General features: G+C 37.9%; 1 protein-coding gene across 1 annotated transcript; it reads left to right on the top strand.

Annotated features, from left to right (window-relative positions):
* The first annotated feature begins 9951 nt into the window (after window positions 1-9951).
* LOC143391439 (olfactory receptor 56A1) lies at window positions 9952-10896 on the top strand. Its single transcript, XM_076844139.1, has one exon. It carries the CDS (start codon window positions 9952-9954, stop codon window positions 10894-10896), a length of 945 nt encoding a protein of 314 aa, XP_076700254.1.
* Window positions 10897-26453: the final 15557 nt, after the last annotated feature.

Genomic DNA, 26453 nt, shown 5'->3' with positions numbered 1-26453 from the left:
ACCTAATCTAGTTACTTTCTTTAGAGGTTCCTGCCACAGGCACAGCCAAGAACTCATGGTTGTATGAATTATATGGATAGAGGCCATTCTACAATGAAGAGTCCTTCTAGTCCTACTAGCCTTGTGCCAAGAACAGCCCACAGGCATTTGGCTCCACGTTCTGTTGGGATGTATCTGGATAGCTGGATCATGAATAGTCCCCCCTTTTTGACACACACACACATGTTATATGTATTTTTTTCTCCTGGTGCCCACAGTTGTCTACTCCTTTTGTCAGAGTGATTTCAGAATAAGATACATGACAGCTCTGATGATGACATCTTTCCTGCAACCCTGTCTGGAATGGGAATGGAAAAGTCCCCAATTTTGCTCAGTTTTAGTGTCTTCAAACCCTTTGACAGTGAGCTCCAAATCACTGGATTCCTGGGTAGCAGCAAGGTCTCTTCAAAGCAGCTGAGAAGGCCACTTTTTAAGAAAACACCCTTCATCCTAACACTAGTGTCATTTTACTTAAAACAAACAAAATCAAGACAGGTACTTTTGGACAAGGGAACTTAGTGCCTGCTGATAATGTTACTTGGAAGTTGGAAAGCCACTAGGAGGGCCAGGACATTACTTTATGTACTGGGTCATCAAAAATACCAATAAATTTTAAAACAATAAAATGGTATAGAATATATTCTCTTATCAACACAGAATGTAAAATTGAAAACCAATAACAACATGATGGCAATGAAAAGCCCTAAATAGTTGGAAACAAACAAACAAAGGACATCTCAATAGCCATGTATTAAATAAGAAACTACAGGAAAAGTTAGAAAATATTTTAAAGTGATTGATCATGACAAAAGCAAAAGGTGAGGAGGTACAGCTAAAGAGTAAATAGAGGAACACTTACACCATTTAATGCTTGTATTAGGAAAGAATAGGGATTTAAAATCAATTATTTAATTTGGCAATTTAAGAATATAGAAGAAAGAAGAAGAAATTAAGCCCAAGTTAAACAAGATGAAGAAATTAATAAAATATAAAAATGGAAAATATCATTTTATATTTTATTAATTAAATATAAAGAAATCTTAAAGTTGTTTTTTAAAAGATCATTAAAATTGATATAATCCTAGTAAGACTTATCAAAGAAAAAGAAAAACATAAAGGATCAATATGATGACTGACGGAGTTATCAGTGCAGATCATACTAGATAGTAAAAGAGTACTTGTTAGAAAAAAATTTTAAGCCAATAAAACCAACAGTTTGCTTAAGAGGTTTTATTTATTTATTTTTTAACTTTAGTATGTATGCATTTATTTATTTATTTATTTATTTATTTATTTATTTATTTGTTTGTTTGTTTATTGGTTCTTTTTAGTTATACATGACAGAAGAATCCATTTTGATATAATTTGATATAATATAAGAATCCATTTGATATAATATAATCTTATTCTTGTTAGAGTCCCATTCTTATGGATTTACATGGTGGTGGAATTCAGTGTGTTGTTTTCATATATGTTCATGGGAAAACTACGTCAGATTCACTCTACTGTATTTCCTCTGCTTATTCCCCTTCCCTTCCCTCCATTCTCCATTGTCTAATCTACTACACTTCTATTCTTCCCCTTACCTACCCCCACCCTTTATTGTGGGTTAGATTCCATCTATCAGAAAAAACATTTGATCTTTGGGTTTTGGGGACTGGCTTCACTTATCATGATAGTTTCCAGATTCATCCTTTTGCTGGCAAATGTCATAAAGTCATTCTATTTTTTTAATATATATTTTTAAAATTTCATTTATAGATGGACACAATATCTTTGTTTATTTTTATGTGGTATTGAGGATCGAATGCAGTGCCTCACATGTGCGAGGCATGTGCTCTGCCACTGACCCACAACCTCAGCCCCATGAAGTCATTATTTCTTATGGCTGAGTAATACTTCATTTTGTGTGTGTGTGTGTGTATGTGTGTGTGTGTTGTGTGTGTGTGTGTGTGTGTGTGTGTGTGTGTACATTTTAGGACACCTCAGTTATGCGAGTTCCACCTGTAAAATACCATTTATGCAGACTTGGGTTAAGGATTCTCAGGGGATAGTCTTCCCTTCCTGCCGCAGTCTCTGGCTGGGCACAAATCACGAGTCTCCACACAGCTTGTAGATTCAAACAGCAATTCTTTATTCCCGAACTCACACCGGCCGTCTACAAACACGTTCTGGGGAAATCCACGTTCTCTTCCCAAATCCACTCTCTCCCAAATCCACTCTCTGCCCAAATCCTCTCCACATGGGCTTCTGTCTCCCAAAATATACTGTCTGACCCTAAGAACTCAAGAGGAACTCAGCAGCAGGATATGCCCTATTCTAAAGGGGAACACCCTAATCTCCTATTATGCTAAACTGCCCTATTCTAAAGGGGGAACACCCTAAACACGGATCCTGCCCTGGTCCTTGAGCAAGGTCACCTTTCAGAAGTTCTTCCACTAGACAGCATGGGAGTAAGCTGGCAAGGAATTTGTCATACCTACTTGGCTGATGGCTCCCAGCACCTTCCCTCCTGCTTCTTCCCTCCATTCCCCTCCCTTTCCCCTTCTTGTCAATTTCCCTTCCTTTCCTTTTCCTTCTGCTACTTCCTTTCTGTTCTCTGGCCCTTCCTCTGTCCTTCTCCCTATCCCTTCCCTGTCCCTCTCCTTGTTCCCCATTCCTCCCTTCTCCTATGGCTTAGTTCAAGAGAGCAGGTTTCCTTAAGTACTTTTTCCGGAATCCTCCCTTTCCCATCCACTAAGAATGTCTTCTTTCCCATGTTTGGCCATTTGTTCTTTGATATGAACTCCTGGCAAGCTCAAGCCCCAGCCATTCTTATTTTATCTCCAAAAAATGTGATAGGAAAACTCACTCTGTGGTTTGTTTCTGGTCAAATGAGCTCTATGCAGAGGCACTTCATATTCAGACTCCCCAAGAGATATACAATGACTATGATAAAAAATAATTACTTGCAGAAAAAAGTGGTTTTAAATGGATTTTCTCTGTTTGTCAGTGTCAGTATAACAAGGACATGTAGATTGAGTAAATGGACTTTAGAGGCACAGCTTTACATTATTTAGTTGGCTCCAACTTGGAAAAAGGATGAGGAGTCTTTCCCAAAGAGGAAATATGAGGACCCAATGGAATTAATTTGAACTACATATAAACAAGTAGTTACTATGAGTTCAGCACTAAGTGTTGCTTATATATTAACCCTTACTCGCTAAGAAAACTGTAACCCAGAGAAGAGAAGTGATTTATCCAAAGTAGCTGAGCTGGTAGGTGATGGTGCTGGGATTTTAACCCAGATAGCTCACCCTATGTGTTTGCTTACCACACCACCTTGCCCTTTGCCTGCCCACCATGCAACATACCTGGTAGTAACTGGCATTTCTGAGATGCCACTCCATACTACACACTTCACTGATGCTTCATTTTTCCCTGAAAAGGAGATTTTCCACTTGCTCATCAAGTCTATAACTCAATTCTAGCACCTCATTAAAAAATTGTTTTTATTACAGCATTACAGGTATATATAATATTGGGGTTCATTTTGACATGGTCACACATATATGGAATATAATGTCGTGCATTTCAATTCCCAGTACCTGCTCCCTCCCCTCTTCTCTTATTTCACTTCCTCTAGCATCTCATTTTGAGAATCAATTCTTGGGTCTCCTTCTAGTACACATTACTGTGCTATGGAGGAAGCAGAAAACATAAAGCATAAAGGATTTCTGAGAGAGGAGTTTAATAAAAGGGCTATTCATAGAAGTGTTAAAATAGGGGAACAGAGGAGGCCACTTATATCCTCAGGCCTGAAGGAGCAAGGACTGGCAGGGTTTCTGCTGAAGCCTGGTAACCTTGGAGCTATGGAAGGGCTGCGTCTCCACAGGATCTGTAGCTACAGAGAAACACATCAACATCAGACCTGTGTTAAAGCGAAGAGTCAGGCAGGATAAGCACCCAAACCCTTACTCCTTTCATATTTTTGTCTTCTGCAGGTGGCTCCTGCTGCTTGAACTAGAAGCAGAGAGTCAAACAGATGGGCCCAGAGAAGCAGTCTGTCCCAGCACAGAGCAGGGCAAAGGAGAAAACAGACTTGTGAAATAATGAACAAACACGGTCCTAGATAGAAGCCAGCTGTTTGCCTTCTCTGTGGTTGAACCTAGGAGGTAAAGGGAAAAAAAAATCATACAATAAAACTGACTGGTTTCACTTGAACTTCATATTCACAGACACCCCAAGAGATATTCAATGACTATTAAAAATATTATTATATTAAAAATAATTACTTGCAGAAAAAAGTGGTTTTAAATATGCTGGAGAGGAAAGAAGTTGATTCATTATGCATGATCTTGAATTAATTAACTAGCTAAAACTGCACTGGTTCTGTTGCAGTAAGTCCCATGCTATATTGCAAGTTTGTGGAGAACAAAATCCATGTGAATCTAATCCTTATGAAGCTTATATGTAGTCTTGAAGTGACCATATTAAGGAAGCTGATTTTATTTTGTGAACAACAAGAAGCATTATGGTTTAGATGTGAGGTGTCCTCCAAAAGCTTGTGTGTGAGACAGTGCAATAATTTTTAGAGGAGAAATGATTAAATTATAAAAGATGTAACCTGATCAGTGGTTTAATCCACTATTGGATTAGCTGGGTGGTAACTGTAGGCATTTAGGGTGTGGCTGGAGGGGGTAGGTCACGGGGGCATGCTGTTGAGGTTTATACTTTGTCCCTTGTGTGTGGAGCTCTCTGTGCTTCCTGACTGCCAAGTCCTGAGCTGCTTTCCTTTGCCATACTCTTCCGCCAGGATATTTTGTCTCACCTTGAGTCCAGATTTATGGAGTTCCCTGACCATGGACTGAAACTCTGATACTGTGATCCATAATAAACTTTTCCTCCTTTGTCTTGTTCTTGTCACGTCTTTTGGTCACAGGGATGAAAAAGCTGACTAAAACAAGAAGTTACTCATACTGTAATGTCATGTAATTACTACCAAAGAATCTTGAGGGCAGGAACCCATAACTACCTGGGGCTAATCTAGTGATGAACATAGAGTTGATAATAATGTCAATAGCAGCAGAATGACTGAGACTTACATAGCTTAAATTATTTGCCTAAATTCATGCAGATATAAAATAGCAGAGATGAATTCAGAAAACCATAACAAGAAGAGAACTGCACAGTTTTGTTAATAAATCCTAGAAAGTTTCAATGTAGGAAATTTATCAAGATAACATTTCAGGATGTTGAATGTAGAATTAAGGAAGGCTTAAGTGGCTGGTCTGTACAGTCAAGTAGTAGATGCTGACTTGAATTTCAACTCAGTTTCAAACAATATCTCAATTATTTTCATTCAGTAGCATCATAACTTAAGGTAGGGTCCCTAAGAGACCCAGCTCCCCAGCTGCCAGGACCCTGTTCCCAAAGTACTCTCTCTCAGCTGGCTTAGAGAAGTGGGTGGGGCAGTGGGAGGAATTAACTGCTTATCATAAAACCCTCTAGATTTCTTTCATCAGAACCATGGAAACAGTTCCAGCTCTGGTTACTGGATGCAGACAGTTCCTCAAGCAGGACCTGGTCTGTTGTTTTACCTGTGAGTTCCAGGGGTGAGGGAGGGGGCTCAGGGTCAGTAGCATCTGTGTCACCAAAAGACAGAACACACTTTCTCCACATTGTTATAGTGGTTCCCATGACAAAAGAGGAAAAGCCCAGCAGTTCTGGAGGCTGAGGCCAGAGGATTGTGAGTTCAAAGTCAGCCTTAGCAAAAGCAAGGTGCTAAACAACTCAGTGAGACCCTGTCTCTAAATAAAATAAAAAAAAATAGGCTGAGGATGTGGCTCAGTGGTTGAGTGCCCCTGAATTCAATCCTCTGTACAAAAAATTAAAAAAAAAAAAAAAAAAGGAAAATCCCATGAGCTGTGGTACCGGGTGGCCTGCACATTCAGATACCCAGCTTCCTCCCAGAAGGGACCTTAGTCTAGTCTCAAGAATCCCACAGCATTGAATGCAAGGGATCCTGTGTGTTTGATGGCTGAGACCTTCTGAGAGAGTGCCCAGAAGAAGTCTAGGGGTTTCAGGGAGGGAAAGGACAATGACAACAATTTGAATTCAATGTGACACTAGGCACCCAGATCCTCGAAGCTCTGGGAGAAAGTTGGTAAGGAAATTTGGTTATTTTCTTCTCTCAGTGTGGCCCAGTATTAAGAGAGAAATCTTCTCTGATTATAAGGGATTTATTTCCAACAGAAACAGATTTATGGTTTTTCTCCCAATGCCCTTAGTGTTCTTGTTTCCTCCTCTTTTCTTTCAAAGTCAATTGTATATTTGTATAATTGTTTAGTTAAAATATCTACACTTTCCTAATCTTTCTTACAATGAGTTTCTAGCATCCTCTTTATCCTGGACACCTCTTTTTAGATAGTACAGGTTTAAAACTGTTCCTTAAATCAAGGTGCTCTGAACTGGTCACAACAATCTAAGTGTGGCAGAATAGAAGACACCGTTTTCCCTCTGATGACTGTTACTTCTACTTATATAGCTTAAGTCCTAATTTATTTTTTTGTACTAGGAATTGAACCCAAAGGGCACTTTACCTCTGACCTACCTCACTTTTCATTTTTTGAGACAGAGTCTTGCTAAATAGCTGAGGATCTTGTAAGTTGCCGAGGCTGGCCTTGAACATGTGATCCTCCTGCCTCAGCTTCCTGAGTCACTGAGATTACAAATGTGTACCACCAGCCTGGCATCTAGTAGCTCTTATTAATCGAATAAGTCAAAAGTTTGACTCATGTCTGTGTCTATACTTCCATCTGCAATAAATCCAGTTATCTAACTATATTTTCTCTATACTTATTCCTCTCTTATCCTTTATAAATACGTATATCCTTCTTACTGAAGTCTAGGTAGAAGGATGAGCTTGTAATTGCTTCCACAAGGTGAGGAAGTAATGAGGATAGGGAAGAGGAAGAATCAGAGACTAGGAATTATGGTGCAGGATCATAGATGGGGACCATACATAAGAGATAGGAAAAAGCAAAGCTAAGGCAAGGATCTTTCAGATATAGAATAAGACAAGAAAAGAGAATAGGCAGAAGGTGAAAAATAAGTAATGCAGAGTAATAGGATGTGGTTTGCCACAGGGATGAAAGATATCTGAGGCAATTCTCTTTTGTAAAGAAGGAACTACCATGTTGTTTGCTGCTGGTGTAAGTATGAAGGCAAAGGACCTAGTAGGTCAGAGACTGAATCAGAAGTTTCCCACTCAACAGGGTCCAGGCTTTTGGGGCCAGGGAGTCTTTACATGTGGTGCTTAGTTTAAGATCCCCAAAGTCCAACAAGATATCACAAATATCGCCCTGTCTGCCTCTATCCCTGCCTATGGCCCAGAGCTTTCTCGGTTTCTATTCATATCTTGCCCTTCTTCCTGTGGTTTGGCTTGCCTCAATTCTTCCATCAGTTCCCTTGGACGCTTGGGTTAATGTTTTTCTGCTTTTTTTTTCATTGTAACCTCTAAACCCTCAAATTCTCAAAATATAAACATTTATTTCACAACCATTTATTCAGAATCTACTGGGAATTAGGTAGTGTGAACACAACATGGGATAAAAAGATGAAAACTATATTTTATAGACTTCAGAGATTTTTATAGTGGATTAGGAAAAGAGGAAAGTCAGATGGTGCTGTGTTTTATAAAGTATTTAAATAGGAATAAAATTATTTCCTCAAGGACCTCTTCCTTTTCTTCCTTATTTTCTTTATTGCCAGTATTTTTCTTTCTTTAGTCCTTTAATTCTTAGCATAAGAATATTAAAATTTATCCCATTAAACAACAGCACAAACCCAAACTTACCCTTCTGCATTCAGTCAAGCCTGTGGGCTCCTCCATCTATCTTCTTCCCACTGAACTGTTCTTGTTAGGATCAACAGTGATTATTTATTGCCAAATGCAATGGACCATTTATTTTTCTACATTAATGAAATTCTGTAGTGGACACATCTGGCCACTCCATTTGATTTTCAATTATGGCATTGGAAATTCCTTTCCGGTTTCCTTTGAATCTCTATAATTTCTGGCTGATCACTGTTTCTTAGGGTCCATTGCTATGCTTGTTTGTATTTTAATCTATATATTCTCCTTAAGAAAATGTGTTAAGTCCTATGATCTGCAATATACATTATATGCTGATAATTTCCAATTCCTATATTTACCTTTGAGCTTTCAAGAAATTGGAGTTGTGTTTTTCAACATTTCATGTCATAGGTATTTGTTAACTTCTATAGATTCCATTAAGCTCAACATATCAAAATTGAATCTATAATCTCTGCCTCCAGAGATACATTGTCTTTTCAAAGTCAATTATTTGTTTTGTGAAATTTACTAAGTCATTTAAGGCAGAACAGTCACTACAATTTTTGATTGCCTACCCTCTCTTCTATATAACTAGTCAGTCTAATCTCTGTCTGTGCCATAACATTGACACTTCTTTACACCCTCAGAGCCATTCCAGATCCATTCATTCACACACATATCAATTCTCAACTGGACTACTGAAGAGAACAATAACCTGTCCCATTTTAGGATGTTCTTTGCTTCTTTTGGTCCCTTACGTTTGAGTATGCAAGAACAATGGAGAGAGATTTAGTATATTGTCCAAAAGTGAAATCATGATCACACATCCAATGGAGGTGGGTGATAGATGAAAATATTTGTTAGGATATGACAGACTTAAGCATTTTTAATATCAATGTGAAGAATTTGAATACCTAAGGAATTGACAAAAATATTAATAGGTCAAAGTTCCTAAGAAAATCAAGGTAGGTAGAATAAAAATCAGAGGTGGATAAATTGCCATTTGAGGGAGGGATGGAAAGTCTATTTTACCATAAACAAGTAGGAGAGCGAGGAGTTAGACGTTCCTGGATTTATGAGTCTATCATGGGAAAATGAGGAACTTGAATCTGAGTTCTCTGCCGTCTTTGTGAGGCAGTGGGAGAGGTTAAATGAGAAAGGAGCGGTTTAGCATTTGAAAAGAATTTAGAAAGCTTGAAAAATTGATTGAAAAATTGCTTGAAATGGGCGGAGGAATGAATTATCCAGAGAAGGTTATTGTAATAAACTTGTATATAAAGAGCTCAGTTCAGGTTGGTAGGTATAAATCCTTAATGAAAAGTCTAACTTTGAGCATAACTTTCTATAGAAAGATTGAATTGTACTTGTGCTGACTTGGATTAAGTATGCTCATGATGGAGTGTGCTGGAAGTAGAAGCTAGAATGACAGGGAGTGAGGAACTCTCTTTATATTTAGTCAGTGTTGACTTGCGTTTTCCTTTAGTTTAGAATAAGATTGGAAGTATAGCATAGATTTTTCCATCCAAAATTTACTTTTGTATATGATAAAAAGTGAGAGAAATCTAATGTTTTACTACTATCTAATAAATGATATCAGCATCCTTTCTGAAAGTACCATATGATTAACCATGATTTTATGATTTATTTAGTAATTTTAGATTATTCTGTAAATGAGCAGGCATTTCTGGCTTGTAGGATTTATAATTGGTTATTTGCTTTGTCAACATTGGTTAGAAAATTTTTCTTACTTTACTATGTGTATTTTATTAGTGCATTATATATAATAGTGGGGTTCATTTTGATGTATTCACAGATGCATGTAACATAATTTGTTCCATTTTACGATGTGCTTTAATTCTTTTCACCATTTTCCTTCTAAACCATTGGTGTAATCTTTCTTATTTGTTATTCTAAACTAACTCCAGAAATAACTTGCCAACCCTGCCCCCATTCATCAATTTTCTGGATGGTAAAGTGTTAGCGAATATTTTGATAACTTTACTTTTTTTCACTTAATTCCTAAGTCTTGTCATACATAAATCCAGGTAAAATCTTTTCAGTTGAGGATTTCTCTCATGAAATTATCCAGTAACTACTCCACTGCTCCAGTCTCTGAATTCCTCCTCATCTGCTTCCCTAACTACCAGAATTGGCAGCACTGGCTGTCCCTGCCCCTCAGCCTCCTCTTCCTCCTGGCCATGGGGGCCAACACCACCCTCCTCATCGTCATCTGGCTGGAAGCCTCGCTGCATGAGCCCATGTACTACCTGCTCAGCCTCCTCTCCCTGCTGGACATTGTGCTCTGCCTCACTGTCATCCCCAAGGTCTTGGCCATCTTCTGGTTTGACCTCAGACCCATCAGCTTCTCTGCCTGCTTCCTCCAGATGTTCATCATGAATAGTTTTCTCCCCATGGAGTCCTGCACTTTCATGGTGATGGCTTATGACCGCTATGTGGCCATCTGCCATCCACTGCGGTACCCCTCCATCATCACTAACCAATTTGTGGCCAAGGCTAGTGTCTTCATTGTGTCTCGGAGTGTTTTGCTGCTTTCACCTGTTCCCATTCTCTCTGCTCGTCTCCATTACTGTGGGGAAAATGTCATTGAGAACTGCATCTGTGCCAACCTGTCTGTGTCCAGGCTTTCCTGTGATAATATCACCCTTAACAGAATCTACCAATTTGTGGCTGGTTGGATCTTATTTGGCTCAGATTTCTTTCTCATCTTCCTTTCCTACACCTTTATTCTAAGAGCGGTACTGAAGTTTAAGGCTGAGGGTGCTGCAACAAAGGCTTTGAGCACATGTGGTTCCCACTTCATCCTCATCCTCTTCTTCAGCACCATCCTGCTGGTCGTAGTGTTGACAAATGTGTCCAGAAAGAGGGTCCCCATGGACATCCTGATCCTACTTAATGTTCTCCATCACCTTATTCCCCCTGCATTAAACCCTATTGTATATGGGTTTCGAACCAAAGAGTTAAAGCAAGGATTTCAGAAATTGCTGCAGAGAGGGTTTTGAACACTTACCGAACTCTAAAGGACTCAAAGAAATACCATTCCCCCCCCATTTCAGGATCCATGATTCTAGGCAATAAACTAATGTGCAGATATTGAATATTTCCTACCTACTTTTTGTCTCTTTAATATCAGGAATTGGTATATCCCTCTTAGTTCTTGATCAAAGTTCAATGACCTATGTGGTATTATTAACATTTGTAGCTACTTCACTCTGACTAGACATCTACATATTCAAATCATCCTATCCTACAAGAATTTTGCATGGCAGGATTATTATTCCATATACTGATAACCATATACTGATAATCTGGTGAGTGGTGGAGCATTGATTCCTGTACAAGTCTGTCTGACTCCAGAATGTTTCCATGGATTTCCACTCCTTCTTCAATCCTGTGTTATTTTTATGAACCTGATGCTGCCCATTGGCTTTTTTCTCTCAGAATAAAACAGGAGCACAGAACCCAGAGACACAGTCACCTTCTTTTTGTGATCATGGCTCTTCAGGCTGTTATCACAAAAGGCTCATGATCATAACTGTACCAACCAGGGCCAAGTAGAAGCCTCACACATCTTCAAACACTTATGGGGACCAAAGAGGAAATCCTTGGGGAATAAGACCATCAGTGTAGATGGCGGTCAAACCAACCCAGGTACAGGGAACCTTCTGTGTACTCAAAATCATGCTTCATATAGCATATGGTTAAACCTCTGGATTCATAATTTGATAAAAATGGGTAAGGAAAAAAATTATTATTGTAGTTGGTAGCAGTTGTATCTTTTTCATGTGGATAGTAGGAAATTGAGGGTTCAGGTTCATCCAATAACCTTACTGAAAGGGAAAGCATAATTCTTATTTGAAAAATGTCATGAAGTAGAAGCCAGAGCCACTCCATTAAGAGGTTAAAGATTGGTTCAGACGAGAAACTTTATGATTGCTAAATTAAAGACATCTGAAATAGAGAGTATCAATCCCTTGTTTTAATGAAAAATGATCATTGTTGTTCTATGAAATCTCTCTTTAATGGCTAATTATAAATATTGGATGAATAGGCATTTATTAGACAACTTTAGAATATAACAAGAACTTGGTGAATTGTGGGGTGCTAGGGAGCTTCTTGACATCTCTAAATTAAAGAAAAAGTGATCAGAAAGTATTTTAAGGCAATTTCTTTAAAGAACAAGCAGAACTTGATTATCAGTTAGATGTGTGGCATAAATGAGAGAGAGATGGTCAACTGTATTTTCAAGCTTTCATAATGATAATTCTGTGGGTTTCATCAGTTTGACTCTGCTTATTCAAAATATATTGGCATACGCTTATCTTCTTATGGATAAAGACATAAGGTTCCCCAGATAAAGATCAGGTTCCCCAGAGCCAAACCCAACTGACCTGGAGGCTTGATAGGCAATTGTCCTTGCTTAATCCTGTGAGAAAAGTTTCAGTAATGTAGTCGTCTTGAGATATTCATATTAATTCTGGGCACACATCTAGTTGTCTTTACACACAAGGAAAAAAGTTTAGTAGACTCTTCACTTTTAAAAAAATCTAAATGCCATGTTAATCTTGAAGGTCCTGATTAATCACATCTCATTTGAGTTCCAATTTCTGGCCATCATTGCCCTTCCCTATATATTTTCCTTAAATTCCTTGGATATACTTTGAAGTCTCCAAATCACTCTGTCCTCTGGTTCTTTCAGAGGTGTATTCCCTGTCATTGTATTTCATAGTCCTCCTGAGACACTAAAGCTATAGTCATTTCACAGAGTTTTCCTGAGGGATGGGGCAGGATGGAATGGGATGGGGTTTATTCTACAAATCCAACTATGATCCTAGAAAGGAGACACAAGATAGATGCTTATACAGTATGGATTTATATTTTCTAGAAGTACTTTAGTTTGCTAAGATAGAACATCACTAAATTTACCCTCTCACTTAAAACAACTGAAAAACTAAAACAAAATATGTAAAGATAATGACTTTCAAGGCACTGGACATCAGGTCATAGAAAGTGATCCCTGAGAGATAGGAAGCTGTAGTGATCCTGAATTAGGAAACAATAAATAGTCTACTATTTATTGGAGAGTTTTCCAGCTCATTATATAGAGATTTCAGGCCATATCAAAGGTCATCTAAGGTATAGTTTAGTTGTCTTCTGTGTTGAGGAGAAGGAGATGGGAGGGAAGGATGGAATGGCCACTAGAGTTCATAGGACAGAGTGTTAGAAGATAGAACAGAGTAAAAGGAATCCTAAAGATCTACAGAGAAGACCCTTGTGTATTCAGCAGAGTACTGACTGATCGGCATTTGCATGTGAGGAAATTATTGGAAAATAGTGGAGGGGAAAACAAAGTACTCATACAATACCATAGGGAGCTCTGGGATGACCTTTCAGAGTGTCTACATTGAGATGTATGTGCCAGGCCTTTCCCCATTCCCATCAACCAGTGTTTGGATGCAGATTGCCCCAGAAAGGAGGCATAACCTTGAGTGAAGCAATTCCTTTCTAAGGGCAAAGCACCAAGAAGAACACAGCACCTGCTATAGGTCTGTGTTTTCATGATTATATCTTTTGAGGTGAGAGGAAATGTATTATATAGCATTAGGGGATAAAAATATGAAACGGATTAGATATCTTCTATTAAAGGAAGAAATGTAGAGAGATGATGACAAGACCAGAATGGGTAATGGACAGACAATTAACACAGTCTGACATATGAGAAAGTTACAATATTATGAACAATGTTTATACCAATGAACCAAAAACATGTAAAAATATAAATGGTTGTGAGTAACTTTATGTAATAATATTCAAAGATATCAATAGCCCTTAAAAAGTTCAAATATTTTCAGGATGTTGAGACAGGAGAATTACTGGATCTCCTGATTTCAAGACCATCCTAGGAAATACAGTGAGACTCCATCTAAAAAAATGTTTAAATATTAATAAAATACCTCTTTCCAACAAAATTACTACGCTATGTATGGATTTATAATTTCAGTAGGCTATCCAAAAAAGGAGGGAAATTTACACCACTTATTTTATAAAATCAGAATTACCATGTTTTTAAAAGAAAATGACAATTTAGAAAAGATTCTTTTTATTTATGAAAATGAAAATCCAAATAAAACATGCACTGATAGAATCTAACAGAACAATGAATCAAATGATGCATTTTGATCAATGAATTTCTAAGGAAGGCAGCAATAATTTTAACATCTATTATCAATATTATTTATGACATTAATGCATTAAAGATCAATTATATAATTACCTTGAATATTAGAGAAAAATTTATAAAATATAACACCCATTTATAACTTTATTTTTTTTTTTAATTTTTTTTTATTGATTGTTCAAAACCTTACAAATCGCTTGACATATTCATACATTAGCATACATTAGCTTCTAGTGATTTATGAACTCCCATTTTTACCCCAGATACAGATTGCAGAATCACATCGGTTACACATCCCCATTTTTACATAATGCCATACTAGTAATTGTTGTATTCTGCTACCTTTCCTATCCTCTACTATCCCCCCTCCCCTCCCCTCCCATCTTCTCTCTTTACCCCATCTACTGTAATTCATTTCTCACCTTGTTTATTTTCCCATTCCATTCACAACCTCTTATATGTAATTTAGTATAACAATGAGGGTCTCCCTCCATTTCCATGCAATTCCCCTTTTCTCTCCCTTTCCCTCCCACCTCATGTCTCTGTTTAATGTTAATCTTTTCTTCCTGCTCTTCCTCACTGCTCTATTCTTAGTTGCTCTCATTATATCAAAGAAGACATTTGGTATTTGTTTTTTAGGGATTGGCTAGCTTCACTAAGCATAATCTGCTCTAGTGCCATCCATTTCCCTGCAAATTCCATGATTTTGTCAATTTTTAGTGCTGTGTAATACTCCATGGTGTATAGATGCCACATTTTTTTAATCCATTCATCCATTGAACGGCATCTGGGTTGGTTCCACAGTCTAGCTATTGTGAATTGTGCTGCTATGAACATCGATGTGGCAGTATCCCTGTAGTACGCTCTTTTAAGGTCTTCAGGGAATAGTCCGAGAAGGGCAATAGCTGGATCGAATGGTGGTTCCATTCCCAGCTTTCCCAGGAATCTCCATACTGCTTTCCAAATTGGCTGAACCAATTTGCAGTCCCACCAGCAATGTACAAGAGTACCCTTTTCCCCACATCCTCGCCAGCACTTGTTGTTGTTTGACTTCATAATGGCTGCCAATCTTACTGGAGTGAGATGGTATCTTAGGGTGGTTTTGATTTGCATTTCTCTGACTGCTAGAGATGGTGAGCATTTTTTCATGTACTTGTTGATTGATGGTATGTCCTCCTCTGAGAAGTTTCTGTTCAGGTCCTTGGCCCATTTGTTGATTGGGTTATTTGTTATCTTATTGTCTAATTTTTTGAGTTCTTTGTATATTCTGGATATTAGGGCTCTATCTGAAGTGTGAGGAGTAAATATTTGTTCCCATGATGTAGGCTCCCTATTTACCTCTCTTATTGTTTCTCTTGCTGTGAAAAAACTTTTTAGTTTAAGTAAGTCCCATTTGTTGATTCTTGCTATTAACTCTTGTGCTATGGGTGTCCTATTAAGGAATTTGAAGCCCGACCCCACTATATGTAGATCGGAGCCAACTTTTTCTTCTATCAGACGCAGAGTCTCTGATTTGATATCAAGGTCCTTGATCCATTTTGAGTTAACTTTTGTGCATGGTGAGAGGAGGGGGTTCAGTTTCATTTTGTTGCATATGGATTTCCAGTTTTCCCAACACCATTTGTTGAAGATGCTATCCTTCCTCCATTGCATGCTTTTAGCCCCTTTACCAAATATAAGATTGTTGTAACTTTGTGGATTGGTCTCTGTGTCCTCTATTCTGTACCATTGGTCCACCCGCCTGTTTTGGTACCAGTACCATGCTGTTTTTGTTACTATTGCTCTGTAATATAGTTTGAAATCTGGTATCGCTATACCGCCTGATTCACACTTCCTGCTTAGAATTGCTTTTGCTATTCTGGGTCTTCTATTTTTCCATATGAATTTCATGATTGCTTTCTCTATTTCTACAAGTAATGCCTTTGGGATTTTGATTGGCATTGCATTAAACCTATAGAGAACTTTTGGTAATATCGCCATTTTGATGATGTTAGTTCTGCCTATCCATGAACATGGTATATTTTTCTATCTTCTAAGATCTTCTTCTACTTCTCTCTTTAGGGTTCTGTAGTTTTCATTGTATAAGTCTTTCACCTCTTTTGTTAGGTTGATTCCCAAGTATTTTATTTTTTGGGGGGGATATTGTGAATGGAGTGTTTTTCCTCATTTCTGTTTCAGAAGTTTTGTCGCTGATGTACAGGAATGCCTTTGATTTATGTGTGTTGATTTTATATCCTGCCACTTTGCTGAATTCATTTATTAGTTCCAGTAGTTTTTTTGTAGATCCTTTTGGGTCTTCTAGGTATAGAATCATGTCATCTGCAAATAGTGATAGTTTAAGATCTTCTTTTCCAATTTTTATGCCTTTAATTTCTTTCGTCTGTCTAATTGCTCTGGCCAGTGTTTCGAGAACTATATTGAATAGAAGTGGTGATAGAGGGCATCCCTGTCTTGTTCCAGATTTTAGAGGGAATGCCTTCAATTTTTCTCCATTCAGAATGATGCTAGCCTGAGGCTTAGCATAGATAGCTTTTACAATGTCAAGGTAATTTCCTGTTATCCCTAGTTTTTCTAATGTTTTGAACATAAAGGGATGCTATACTTTGTTGAATGCTTTTTCTGCGTCTATCGAGATGATCATATGGTTCTTATCTTTAAGTCTATTGATGTGGTGAATAACATTTATTTATTTCCTTATATTGAACCATCCTTGCATCCTAGGGATGAATCCTACTTGATCATGGTGCACAATCTTTTTGGTGTGCCTTTGTATCCGATTCGCCAGAATTTTATTGAGGATTTTTGCATCAAGATTCATCAGGGATATTGGTCTGTAGTTTTCTTTCTTTGAGGTGTCTTTGTCTGGTTTCGGAATCAACGTGATGTTGGCCTCATAGAATGAATTTGGAAGAGCTCCCTCTTTTTCTATTTCCTGAAATAACTTAAAAAGTATTGGTATTAATTCTTCTTTAAAGGTTTTGTAAAACTCCGCTGTATACCCATTCAGTCCTGGGCTTTTCTTGGTTGGTAGTCTTTTGATTGCTTCTTCAATTTCATCCATTGATATTGGTCTGTTCAAATTGTGTGTATCCTCCTGACTCAGTCTAGGCAGATCATATGTCTTAAGAAATTTATCGATGTCTTCACTATCTTCTATTTTATTGGAGTATAGGTTTTCAAAATAATTTCTAATTGTCTTCTGTATTTCTGTAGCATCTGTTGTGATATTGCCTTTTTCATCCCGTATGTTAGTAATTTGAGTTCTCTCTCTTCTTCTCTTCGTTAGCATGGCTAAGGGTCTGTCAATCTTATTTATTTTTTCGAAGAACCAACTTTTAGTTTTGTTAATTTTTTCACTGGTTTCTTTTGTTTCAATTTCGTTGATTTCCGCTCTGATTTTAATTATTTCTTGCCTTCTGCTGCATTTGCTGTTGTTTTGTTATTCCTTTTCTAGGGCTTTGAGATGAAGTGTGAGCTCATTTATTTGTTGGTTTTTCTTTATTTTGAGGAATGACCTCTGGCGATGAATTTCCCTCTTAAAACTGCTTTTATTGTGTCCCATAGATTCCGATAAGTTGTGTCTGTATTTTCATTTATCTCTAAGAATTTTTTGATTTTCTCCTTTATGTCTTCTGCAACCCCTTGATCATTTAGTAACATATTGTTCATTTTCCATGTGATATAGGATTTTCCCATCCTTCTTATATCATTGAGTTCCAGTTTCATTCCATTATGATCAGATAAACTTCATGGTATTATCTCCACCCCTTTATATTTACTGAGGGTTGCCCTATGGCATAATATATGGTCTATTTTTGAGAAGGATCCATGTGCTGCTGAGAAAAAAGTATATCCACTTGATGATGGTTGATATATTCTATATATGTCAGTTAAGTCTAGGTTATTGATTGTGATATTGAGATCTATAGTTTCTTTATTCAACTTTTGTTTGGAGGATCTGTCCAATGGTGAGAGAGGTGTGTTGAAGTCACCCATAATTATTGTGTTGTGGTCTATTTGATTCTTGAACTTGAGGAGAATTTGTTTTATGAACGTCGCAGCACCATTATTTGGTGCATAGATATTGATAATTGTTATACCTTGTTGGTGAATTGTTCCTTTTAACAGAATATAATGTCCTTCCTTATCCCTTTGGATTAACTTAGTCTTGAAGTCGATTTTATTCGATATGAGGATGGCCACCCCTGCTTGCTTACGAGGACCGTGTGCGTAGTATATTTTTTCCCAACCTTTCACCTTCAGCCTGTGTATGTCTTTTCCAGTCAGATGTGTCTCCTGGAGGCAGCATATTGTTGAATTTGTTTTTTTTAATTCATGTTACCAGTCTATGTCGCTTTATTGGAGAGTTTAAACCATTAACGTTTAGAGTTACTATTGCTGTATGGTTTGTACTTCCAGCCATGTTTGATTATTTGTCTCTCTCTTTTTTTTTAATTTAGTTTGTTTCTCCATGATTAGCTTTCCCCCCTCCGTCTGTCTTTCCTGAGGTACTTCCCACTGTTGGCTTTGGTTATTGTTTTTCATTTCTTCCTCGTGTAGTGTTTTGCTCAAGATGCTTTGCAATGCTGGTTTTCTGGCTGCAAATTCTTTTAGCTTTTGTTTATCATGAAAGATTTTTATTTCGTTGTCATACCTGAAGCTTAATTTTGCTGGATACAGAATTCTTGGTTGGCATCCATTGTCTTTCAGTGTTTGAAATACGTTTTTCCAGGATCTTCTCGCTTTCAGCGTCTGCGATGAAAAATCCGTTCTTAACCTTATTGGTTTACCCCTGAATGTAATCTGCCTCCTTTCTCTTGTAGCTTTTAATATTTTCTCTTTGTTCTGTATATTGGATATCTTCATAACAATGTGTCTTGGCGTTGGTCTACTTTGATTTTGTATGCTCGGTGTCCTGTATGCATCTACAATTTGTATATCTGTTTCCTTTCTTATTTCTGGAAAGTTTTCTGTAATTATTTCATGTAGCAAGTTACTCATTCCCTTGGTTTGAATCTCTGTACCTTCTTCTATCCCGATGACTCTTAAATTTGGTTTTTTAATGTTATCACATATCTCTTGGATATTTCTCTCGTGATTTTTAACCAGCCTATCAGAGTTGGCTAGACTCTTTTCAAGATGATATATTTTGTCTTCATTATCTGACGTTCTGGCTTCTACTTGCTCCACTCTATTAGTGATGCTCTCGTTTGAGTTTTTAATTTGGTTTATGATTTCCTTCATTTCTAGGATTATTGTTTGGTTCTTTTTAATAATCTCTATCTCCTGATAAAGATGCTTAACTTCTTCTTTTATCTGTTTTTGTAGTTCATTCTCAATGTGTTCTTTCGCTGCTTGAATTTGCTGTCTCGTATCCTCTTTAAGGTTCCATTTCATCTGTCTAAGGTATTCCTTGAGTTCTTTATATGACCATTTTTCTGATGAATCTATATTCTCCTGAATATTTAGACTGTCCTACATTGTTTGTACACCTTTTCTTCCTTGCTTTTTCATGTTGCTCATTTGCTTCTTGTTCTGTTTGACTGTTGTGTTACTGTTTACTCCTATAAATTTATTTGATGCTTGAGAGGAAAGGTATTATAGGGGAAGGGAAGAAGTCACCAAAGAGAATGAGAGTGAGCAGGTAGAATTCAAGGGAAGGGGAAATACGAGAATTGAAAAGAAATGAAAAGACAGAAGAAAAGAAGAAGGAGAGAAAAGAAACAGAAAATTAAAAAGAATTAAAAAGAAATCATAATAGCAATAATAAAAATGAAAATTAGTATTAAAAAAATAAAATAAAATAAAATGAATTTAAAACAATTTTTTTAAGAAAAGAACAACAACAATAAAAACAAAACAAAACAAAACAAAACGAAAAACAAAACAACAACAACAACAACAAAAAAATTTTATAAATGCAGTCTTAGAGTTCGATTCACTATTCTTCCAGTAGGTGGAGCTGTGCCCACCGGGCCAAGCTTCTCCTTTCAGTAGGTGGGAGCCAGTCACTGTGCAGCAGCTCTTCCTCCCGGACTGGGCGGGTCTCCAATCCTGAGTGCACCTGTGACGCTCACCACAATATTGGCTACACACCAGGTCTGCTGCTCCTGTGAGCCCTGTTTTCATGAACGCCTGGGCACATTCTCCCTGTCTGCCATTCCCTTGGACCCTAAGTTTGTAGAGCTTGAGGCTGAGAACCCCCAGCGAATTTGCTTGCCCTCTGGTAGCCACATCCCTGTAAGCTGGTGCAAGAGACCTCAGTTGTCAGCACTGGTGGTAGTGGTTGCTGGGATTTCCGCGCCGCGGGTCCTGCGCCACTCCTGATTCCCCCGTGCAGGCAGGGCTGTTGGAGGAACCGGGTAGGCGGGGCCTTTCGCAGCGCTGGCCGGCGGGAGCTGTCCACACGAGCGCGGGGCGGGGGGGTGGGGTGGTAGTTTGGTTCACAGGGCGGGGCAGGCAGGGCTCAGCCAGGCAGCGGCCTTTCGTATGCTTGCTGCAATGTGTGATCAGCTGCAGTTCGATGGCGGCCGGTGGGACTGTGTCCCCGTGGGAGCTGTTCACAGGAGCGCGGGGTGGGGGGGGGTGGGGTGGTCCTTTGCAGCGCTGAACCACCAAAGGCGGTTCACAGGGCCGGGCAGGCAGGGCTCATCCAGGTAGCGACCTTTCGTATGCTCGCTGAAATGTGTGAGCAGCAGAAGTTCCGTGGCGGCAGGCGGGACTGTGCCCCCGCAGGAGCTGTTCACACAAGCGCGGGGGGGTGGGGGGGTGGGGGTCATCGTTCACAGCGCTGAGCAGGCGGCGGGGGGGGGGGGGGGGGGCGGGGAGGTGGGCGTTTGCAGCGCCTAACCGCCTCTGAGCCAGGCCTGCCGGTGCCCAAGCAGGCTGTAGTCCTTTGTAAGTTCGCTGCAATGTGTGGGCAGCGGGAGTTCGGCGTTGGCCGGCGGGATCCGCGTTGCCGAGTTTCACTTGTCTGGGACAACCTGATCCCTCCAATATACTTACTAATTCCCGGCAGGTCTCCTTTCAGCAGAATTTTGCTAGAAGTCCATCTGCAGGTCGCATGTAGGTGTATTAATGGGCCTCTCTGCTCCCGTTACTGCGGAGGCATTGAAAGTGCTGCCTCCTCGCTGGCGGCCATGTTGGGTCCCATTTATAACTTTAAACTATTCTTGAAAATTGAGAAAAAAATTCCTTGATTTGATGGGTCTATTTATCAAGTATCTCCTTATTATCACAATGGAGGAACTTCAAAGCATCTGTATTAAAATTAAGAATAAAGTAAATAGGCCAAGATCTGCTGCTTTTCAACATGGTCCAACCAACACAATAAGACAGGGAAGAAAGAAGAGTTCTAAGTGCATGACAATTAAAGTGATCAAGAATGACATCAGCAAAATGGTAGAATAAGTTCCCTGACTTTAGTCCTCCTCACAGAGTCTATCTTGCAACTGTCCACAGACAAGAATGCCTTTCTAAAAGTCCCAGAATCTGGGGATGAGGATGATATGCTCCCTTGGACCACAGCAACCAAGAAGAATGCATTAAAAGTCAGAAGAGCAGTTTCACTTTGAGCACCTACTACCTCTACCCTGCCTCCCCGAGGAAAGCACTACATCATGCCAAGGTGGACTACACCTTTTTCAGTGAGGAAAAGAGGGCCTCAGGCAGATATCCAGATTCCTCAGCATTCTGGGGTACATCCTGGGATCTCACTTGTCTTATTTCATGAGGAACATGGGGAACTGGCAGGGTTAGATCACTTTGGTGCAGGTAGAAACAAAGCAGAGGAGTAGATTCTCAGGGATCACTGTGTGGATCTTGGTGGTGGCACTGTATTTCTGCTGGTAGAAATGCCTGACCTGCCTGTGGCTTTTCCTACCTGTGGAGCTGAGCTGGTTTTTCACTTGGCTGGGAAGCAGGCTTGAAAGTTCTTACTGGTTGGATCTCTAGCCAGCAGTTTGGCCTTGCTACAGAGCCTAGCCTAAGGCCCTGTCCAGACAAGGAGGCAAGCTGACAATCCCACTTGACTGTGGAAGATATCCTCTGACCCTAGTAAGCCAGGGAATCCAAAAAATACCCTCCCCGACCTCAGAGCCCAGCTGAAGACTAATTGCATATCATACTTTGTAGCTCATCATCATCATAAAGGAAAATCTGCATAGACAAAAGATTAGGACAAAGGACTCAAATTTATGCCACTCAAAAAGTCATCACAGGAAGACATCAAGAGAGAAAGAAAGAAATTGCCAGTTATAAAACAATAAAATGGCAACAGCAAGACCTTACCTATCAGAAATTACTTTTAATGTAAATCGATTAAATTTCTAATCAAATGACCTAGTATAGCTAAATGGGTTAAGGAACAAAAAACAAAACACAAAACAAAACAAAACAAAAGAAATCCTATATTCACTGCCTGCAAGGAATTATTTTAGTTTGAAGGAACCTTAAAGGTTGAAAGTGAAGTAACAGGGAAAGATATTCCATGAAAATGATAACCAAAAGAGAGGAGAGGTGGTCATACTTAGAAAAAAAAAAACAACTTTCAGCCCCAACTGTAAGACAAAGAAAGTCACTAGATAGTGATAAAAGGATCAATTCATCAAGAAGATGTGACAACTCTATATATTTGTGTACCAAACACTGAAACATTTAAGCATATAAAGCAGAACTGTAAGGAGAAATAAAAAGCAATATAACCATAGTAGGAGACTTTACTATCCCACACTCAACAATGACTATACACCATGTCCACAAAGGACTCATCCTTGGGATGCAAGAATGGAATAACTTTTAATGTGTGATATATCACATTAACACAATGAAAGACAAAATCATATGATCATTTCAATAGATGAAGAAAAGCATTTGATAAAATCCAACACTATTTAATAATAAAATCTCTCAACACAGCTGGGAATGTAGCTTGATGGTAGAGTGCTTTCCTAGCATGCTTAAGACCCAGGGTTTGATCTCTGGCAGTATGACCACACAAACAAACAAATAAACAAATCTCATCAAATTTGGTATAGAGGGAATATATCTCAAGATCATAAAGAACCACATCTGTTAAACCCACAATAACATTATAACTGTTGGTGAAAATTGTAAGCTTTCCCCCTAAGGTTTAAACAGTCAGAAGTGCCTATTCCCATTACTTTGACTCGTGAGTCCTAGCTAAAGGTGAGAAAAAGAAGGAAAAGGCATTCAAATTGGAAAGCAAGGAGTAAAATTGTATCTTTTTGCAGATTACATAATCTTATGTATAGGTAACTATACAGACTCCACCAGGTTGTAGAGTATAACATCAACATATGAAAAACAGTTGAATTTCTATACCATAAAAATAACTATCCAAAAAAGAAAAAAAGAAAGTAATTCCATTTACAAAAGCATCAAAACAACAAAAATATTTAGGAGTGAACTTAATAAAGGAGACAAAATATATGCTGAAAACTGTAAGATGCTTAGGAAAATAGTTGAAGAAGGCACTAAGAAATGGAAAAATATGCTGTGTTCATGGAATTAAATAATATTGTTAAAATGTTCACATTACCAGAAGCTATCACAGATTCAATGCAATCCCTGTAAAAATCTCCAATAGATTTTTTTTTCATAGAAATAGAAAAAAATGATCCTAAAATTCAATGGAAGTATAAAAAATTCTGAATAATTATAATGGAAGTATAAAAAATTCTGAATAATTAAATCTTCAGAAAAACAACAAAAATGTTGACACCACATTTCCTGATTTCAAATTATACTGCAAAACTGTAGTAATTAAAACAGCATACTACTGGCATAAAACCAGATACATGGGTCAATGAAACAGAATAGAGAACACAGGAATAACCCCATGCATGTATAGTCAACTAATGTCTGACAAGTGTGTCAAGAATGCATGATAAAGGAGAGTCTCTTCACCGAACAGAGCAAGAAAAACTTGATACCCACATTTGAAAGAATGAAATAGAGCCCATATCTTGTATTACTCACATAAATGAACATAAAATAGATAAAAAACTTAAACATAAGACTCGGAACCACAAAACTCCTCGGAAAAAACAGGAAAAATGCTCCTTGATGTTGGTTTCTTGGCAATGATTTTTAAAATGACATCTAAAGTACAAAAAGCAGAAGAGAAGATAAATAAATTTACTTCAATTTTTAAAAGTTCTGCATGGCAAAGTAAATAAGCCACAAAATGGAAAAAACACTACCAACAAAAAGGGAGACTATTTATTACCATGTGTCTGATAAGTAGTTAATTCTCAAATATATATACAGCTATCACTCATAAGACTCAACAGCAAAACTCAACAAACAGCCTGACTTAAACAAATGTGAAAAGGACCTGAATAGACTTTTTTTTTTTTTTTCAAAAAAGATTTACAAGGGGCTGGGGCTGTAGTTCAGTGGTAGAGCGTTTGCCTAGCGTATATGAGGCACTAGGTTTGATCCTCAGCACCACATAAAAAATAAACAAATAAAATAAAGGCATTATGTCCATCTACAACTACAAAAAAATTAAAAAAAGATTTATAAGCAGCCATCAGGCACATGAAAAGATCCTCAACATCACTAATCATCAGGGAAATACAAATGAAAACCACAGTGTAAAGTCACCTCACATCTGGTTGGATACTTATTATAATAGAACCAAGTGGAAACAAGTATTGGTGAGGGTGAGAAGAAAAGGGAACCCTTGGGCCCTGATGGTGGGAAAGTGGACTAGTAAGGCCATTATGGAAAATAATATGGAGGCTCCTGGAAAAAATAAAAAAGGAATGATATGATCCAGTACTCCCACTTCTGGGCATTCATCTGAAGGAAAAGAAATTGCCTCATAGATATCTGCACTTACCATGTTAACTACAGAATTATTTGTAACGAATCATTACCATTTCTTTATCTGCAGACACATTGTTTCCATGGCACTTACATATCATGCATTAAATATAATTCAGCCATAAAAAAGGAATCTTGCCATTAGCCACAGTATGTACAAACCTAGACGACTTTATGTTAAGCCAGATGGATACCCTATGATATTACTTTTGTGTAATATTAAATTATGTTATTGAATAAAAAATAAACTTATAGGAATAGAGTAGAATTGTGGCTTTCAGGTACAAATGGGGCAGATGGGGGATGTTGGTGAAAAGGTTCAAACTTTTAGTTCTACAATGGATAAACTGTGGAGATCTATTGTGCAGAATGGTGACTGGAGTTCCCAATACTGTATCTGACACTTGAAATCTGCTAAGACAGTAAGAGCTTAAATATCTTCACACACACCCTCACATGGAAATTAACTAGATGAGGTGGTAGATGTGTTTGCTGGCTGGACTGTGATAATCATTTCACAATATATGGATGCTGACTATCACTTTGTACACCCTCTATTCACACAACTTCATTTTCAATTGCACATCAATAAAATTGGTAAAAGTGGTTAAGCTATCATTATTTTTAAATAGATCATCATTAATATTTAGGATACACCATCGGTTCAGTGAGATGTCCAGATATAAGATAAATTTAAGAGTGATCATGATTTCTACATGGTGGTAAAAACTACCTAAAATATTGGAAATTAATGTCTTCTTTGGTATAGGAAAATTATTTCCATCTAGAAGTTGGCATGATAATAAATACACAAGATTTGTGGTGCTATTATTTTTAAGTTATGTTTAAAGTATTTAAATTATTATATGTCAGAGATTAAACCATACTCTTGAATGGATAAATCAACATTGTAAAGATACCAGTTAAAGATACCAGTTCTCCCAAATAGACTAACAAATTTAATGTAATTTCAAGAACTATTCTAGCAAGATTTCTAAAGGAATGTTTTACCATAGTGTATAAAGTGATTAAGCCTGGTGTAAGGTTTGGAATATAAGAAAGAGTTTATAATGGATGCCTGCATGTAAGTGATACCAAAAATTATATATAAATATTTATAATCATCATAATATGAACAAAGAAAAGCACAAATGAACTATCCAACTGGTCATTTACACTATATCTGATGGGTAGAGTTTTGTTGGATTTTAAATGATATACAACATTATGTAATTTGAATTTTAGAATGCTGATCTTTTATGTGTAATTAGAGGGAAAAAAATAAAAACCACTACTACTGATTGACTAGGCTGTGTTGGTCAGTGTGAGATGTCAAAGGGTCAGTATTAGACTGGAGAGAGAAATGCCCAGTGTTTTGTAAGTAAATAAATGTAAGACATCGTCAAATGTTCGGGCACATTTGAAGGTCACCAGTTAGAAATGCTTGGAACAGCAGAAAAAGTAAGAATGGGAGGACTGAGAACTACAAAGCAGCCCTTTCACTTTTTATTGGCTGGACCGTATGTCCTT

This window comes from Callospermophilus lateralis, chromosome 2, assembly GCF_048772815.1.
Source record: "Callospermophilus lateralis isolate mCalLat2 chromosome 2, mCalLat2.hap1, whole genome shotgun sequence".
NCBI lineage: Eukaryota > Metazoa > Chordata > Mammalia > Rodentia > Sciuridae > Callospermophilus > Callospermophilus lateralis.
The sequence above is the reverse complement of the archived record's forward strand: the minus strand, read 5'-3'. Positions and strand labels throughout refer to the sequence as shown.

What these genes read in the sequence shown, in the direction of transcription:
- LOC143391439 (XM_076844139.1), top strand. Translation starts at nt 9,952, where the DNA reads ATGAAATTATCCAGTAACTACTCCACTGCTCCAGTCTCTGAATTCCTC.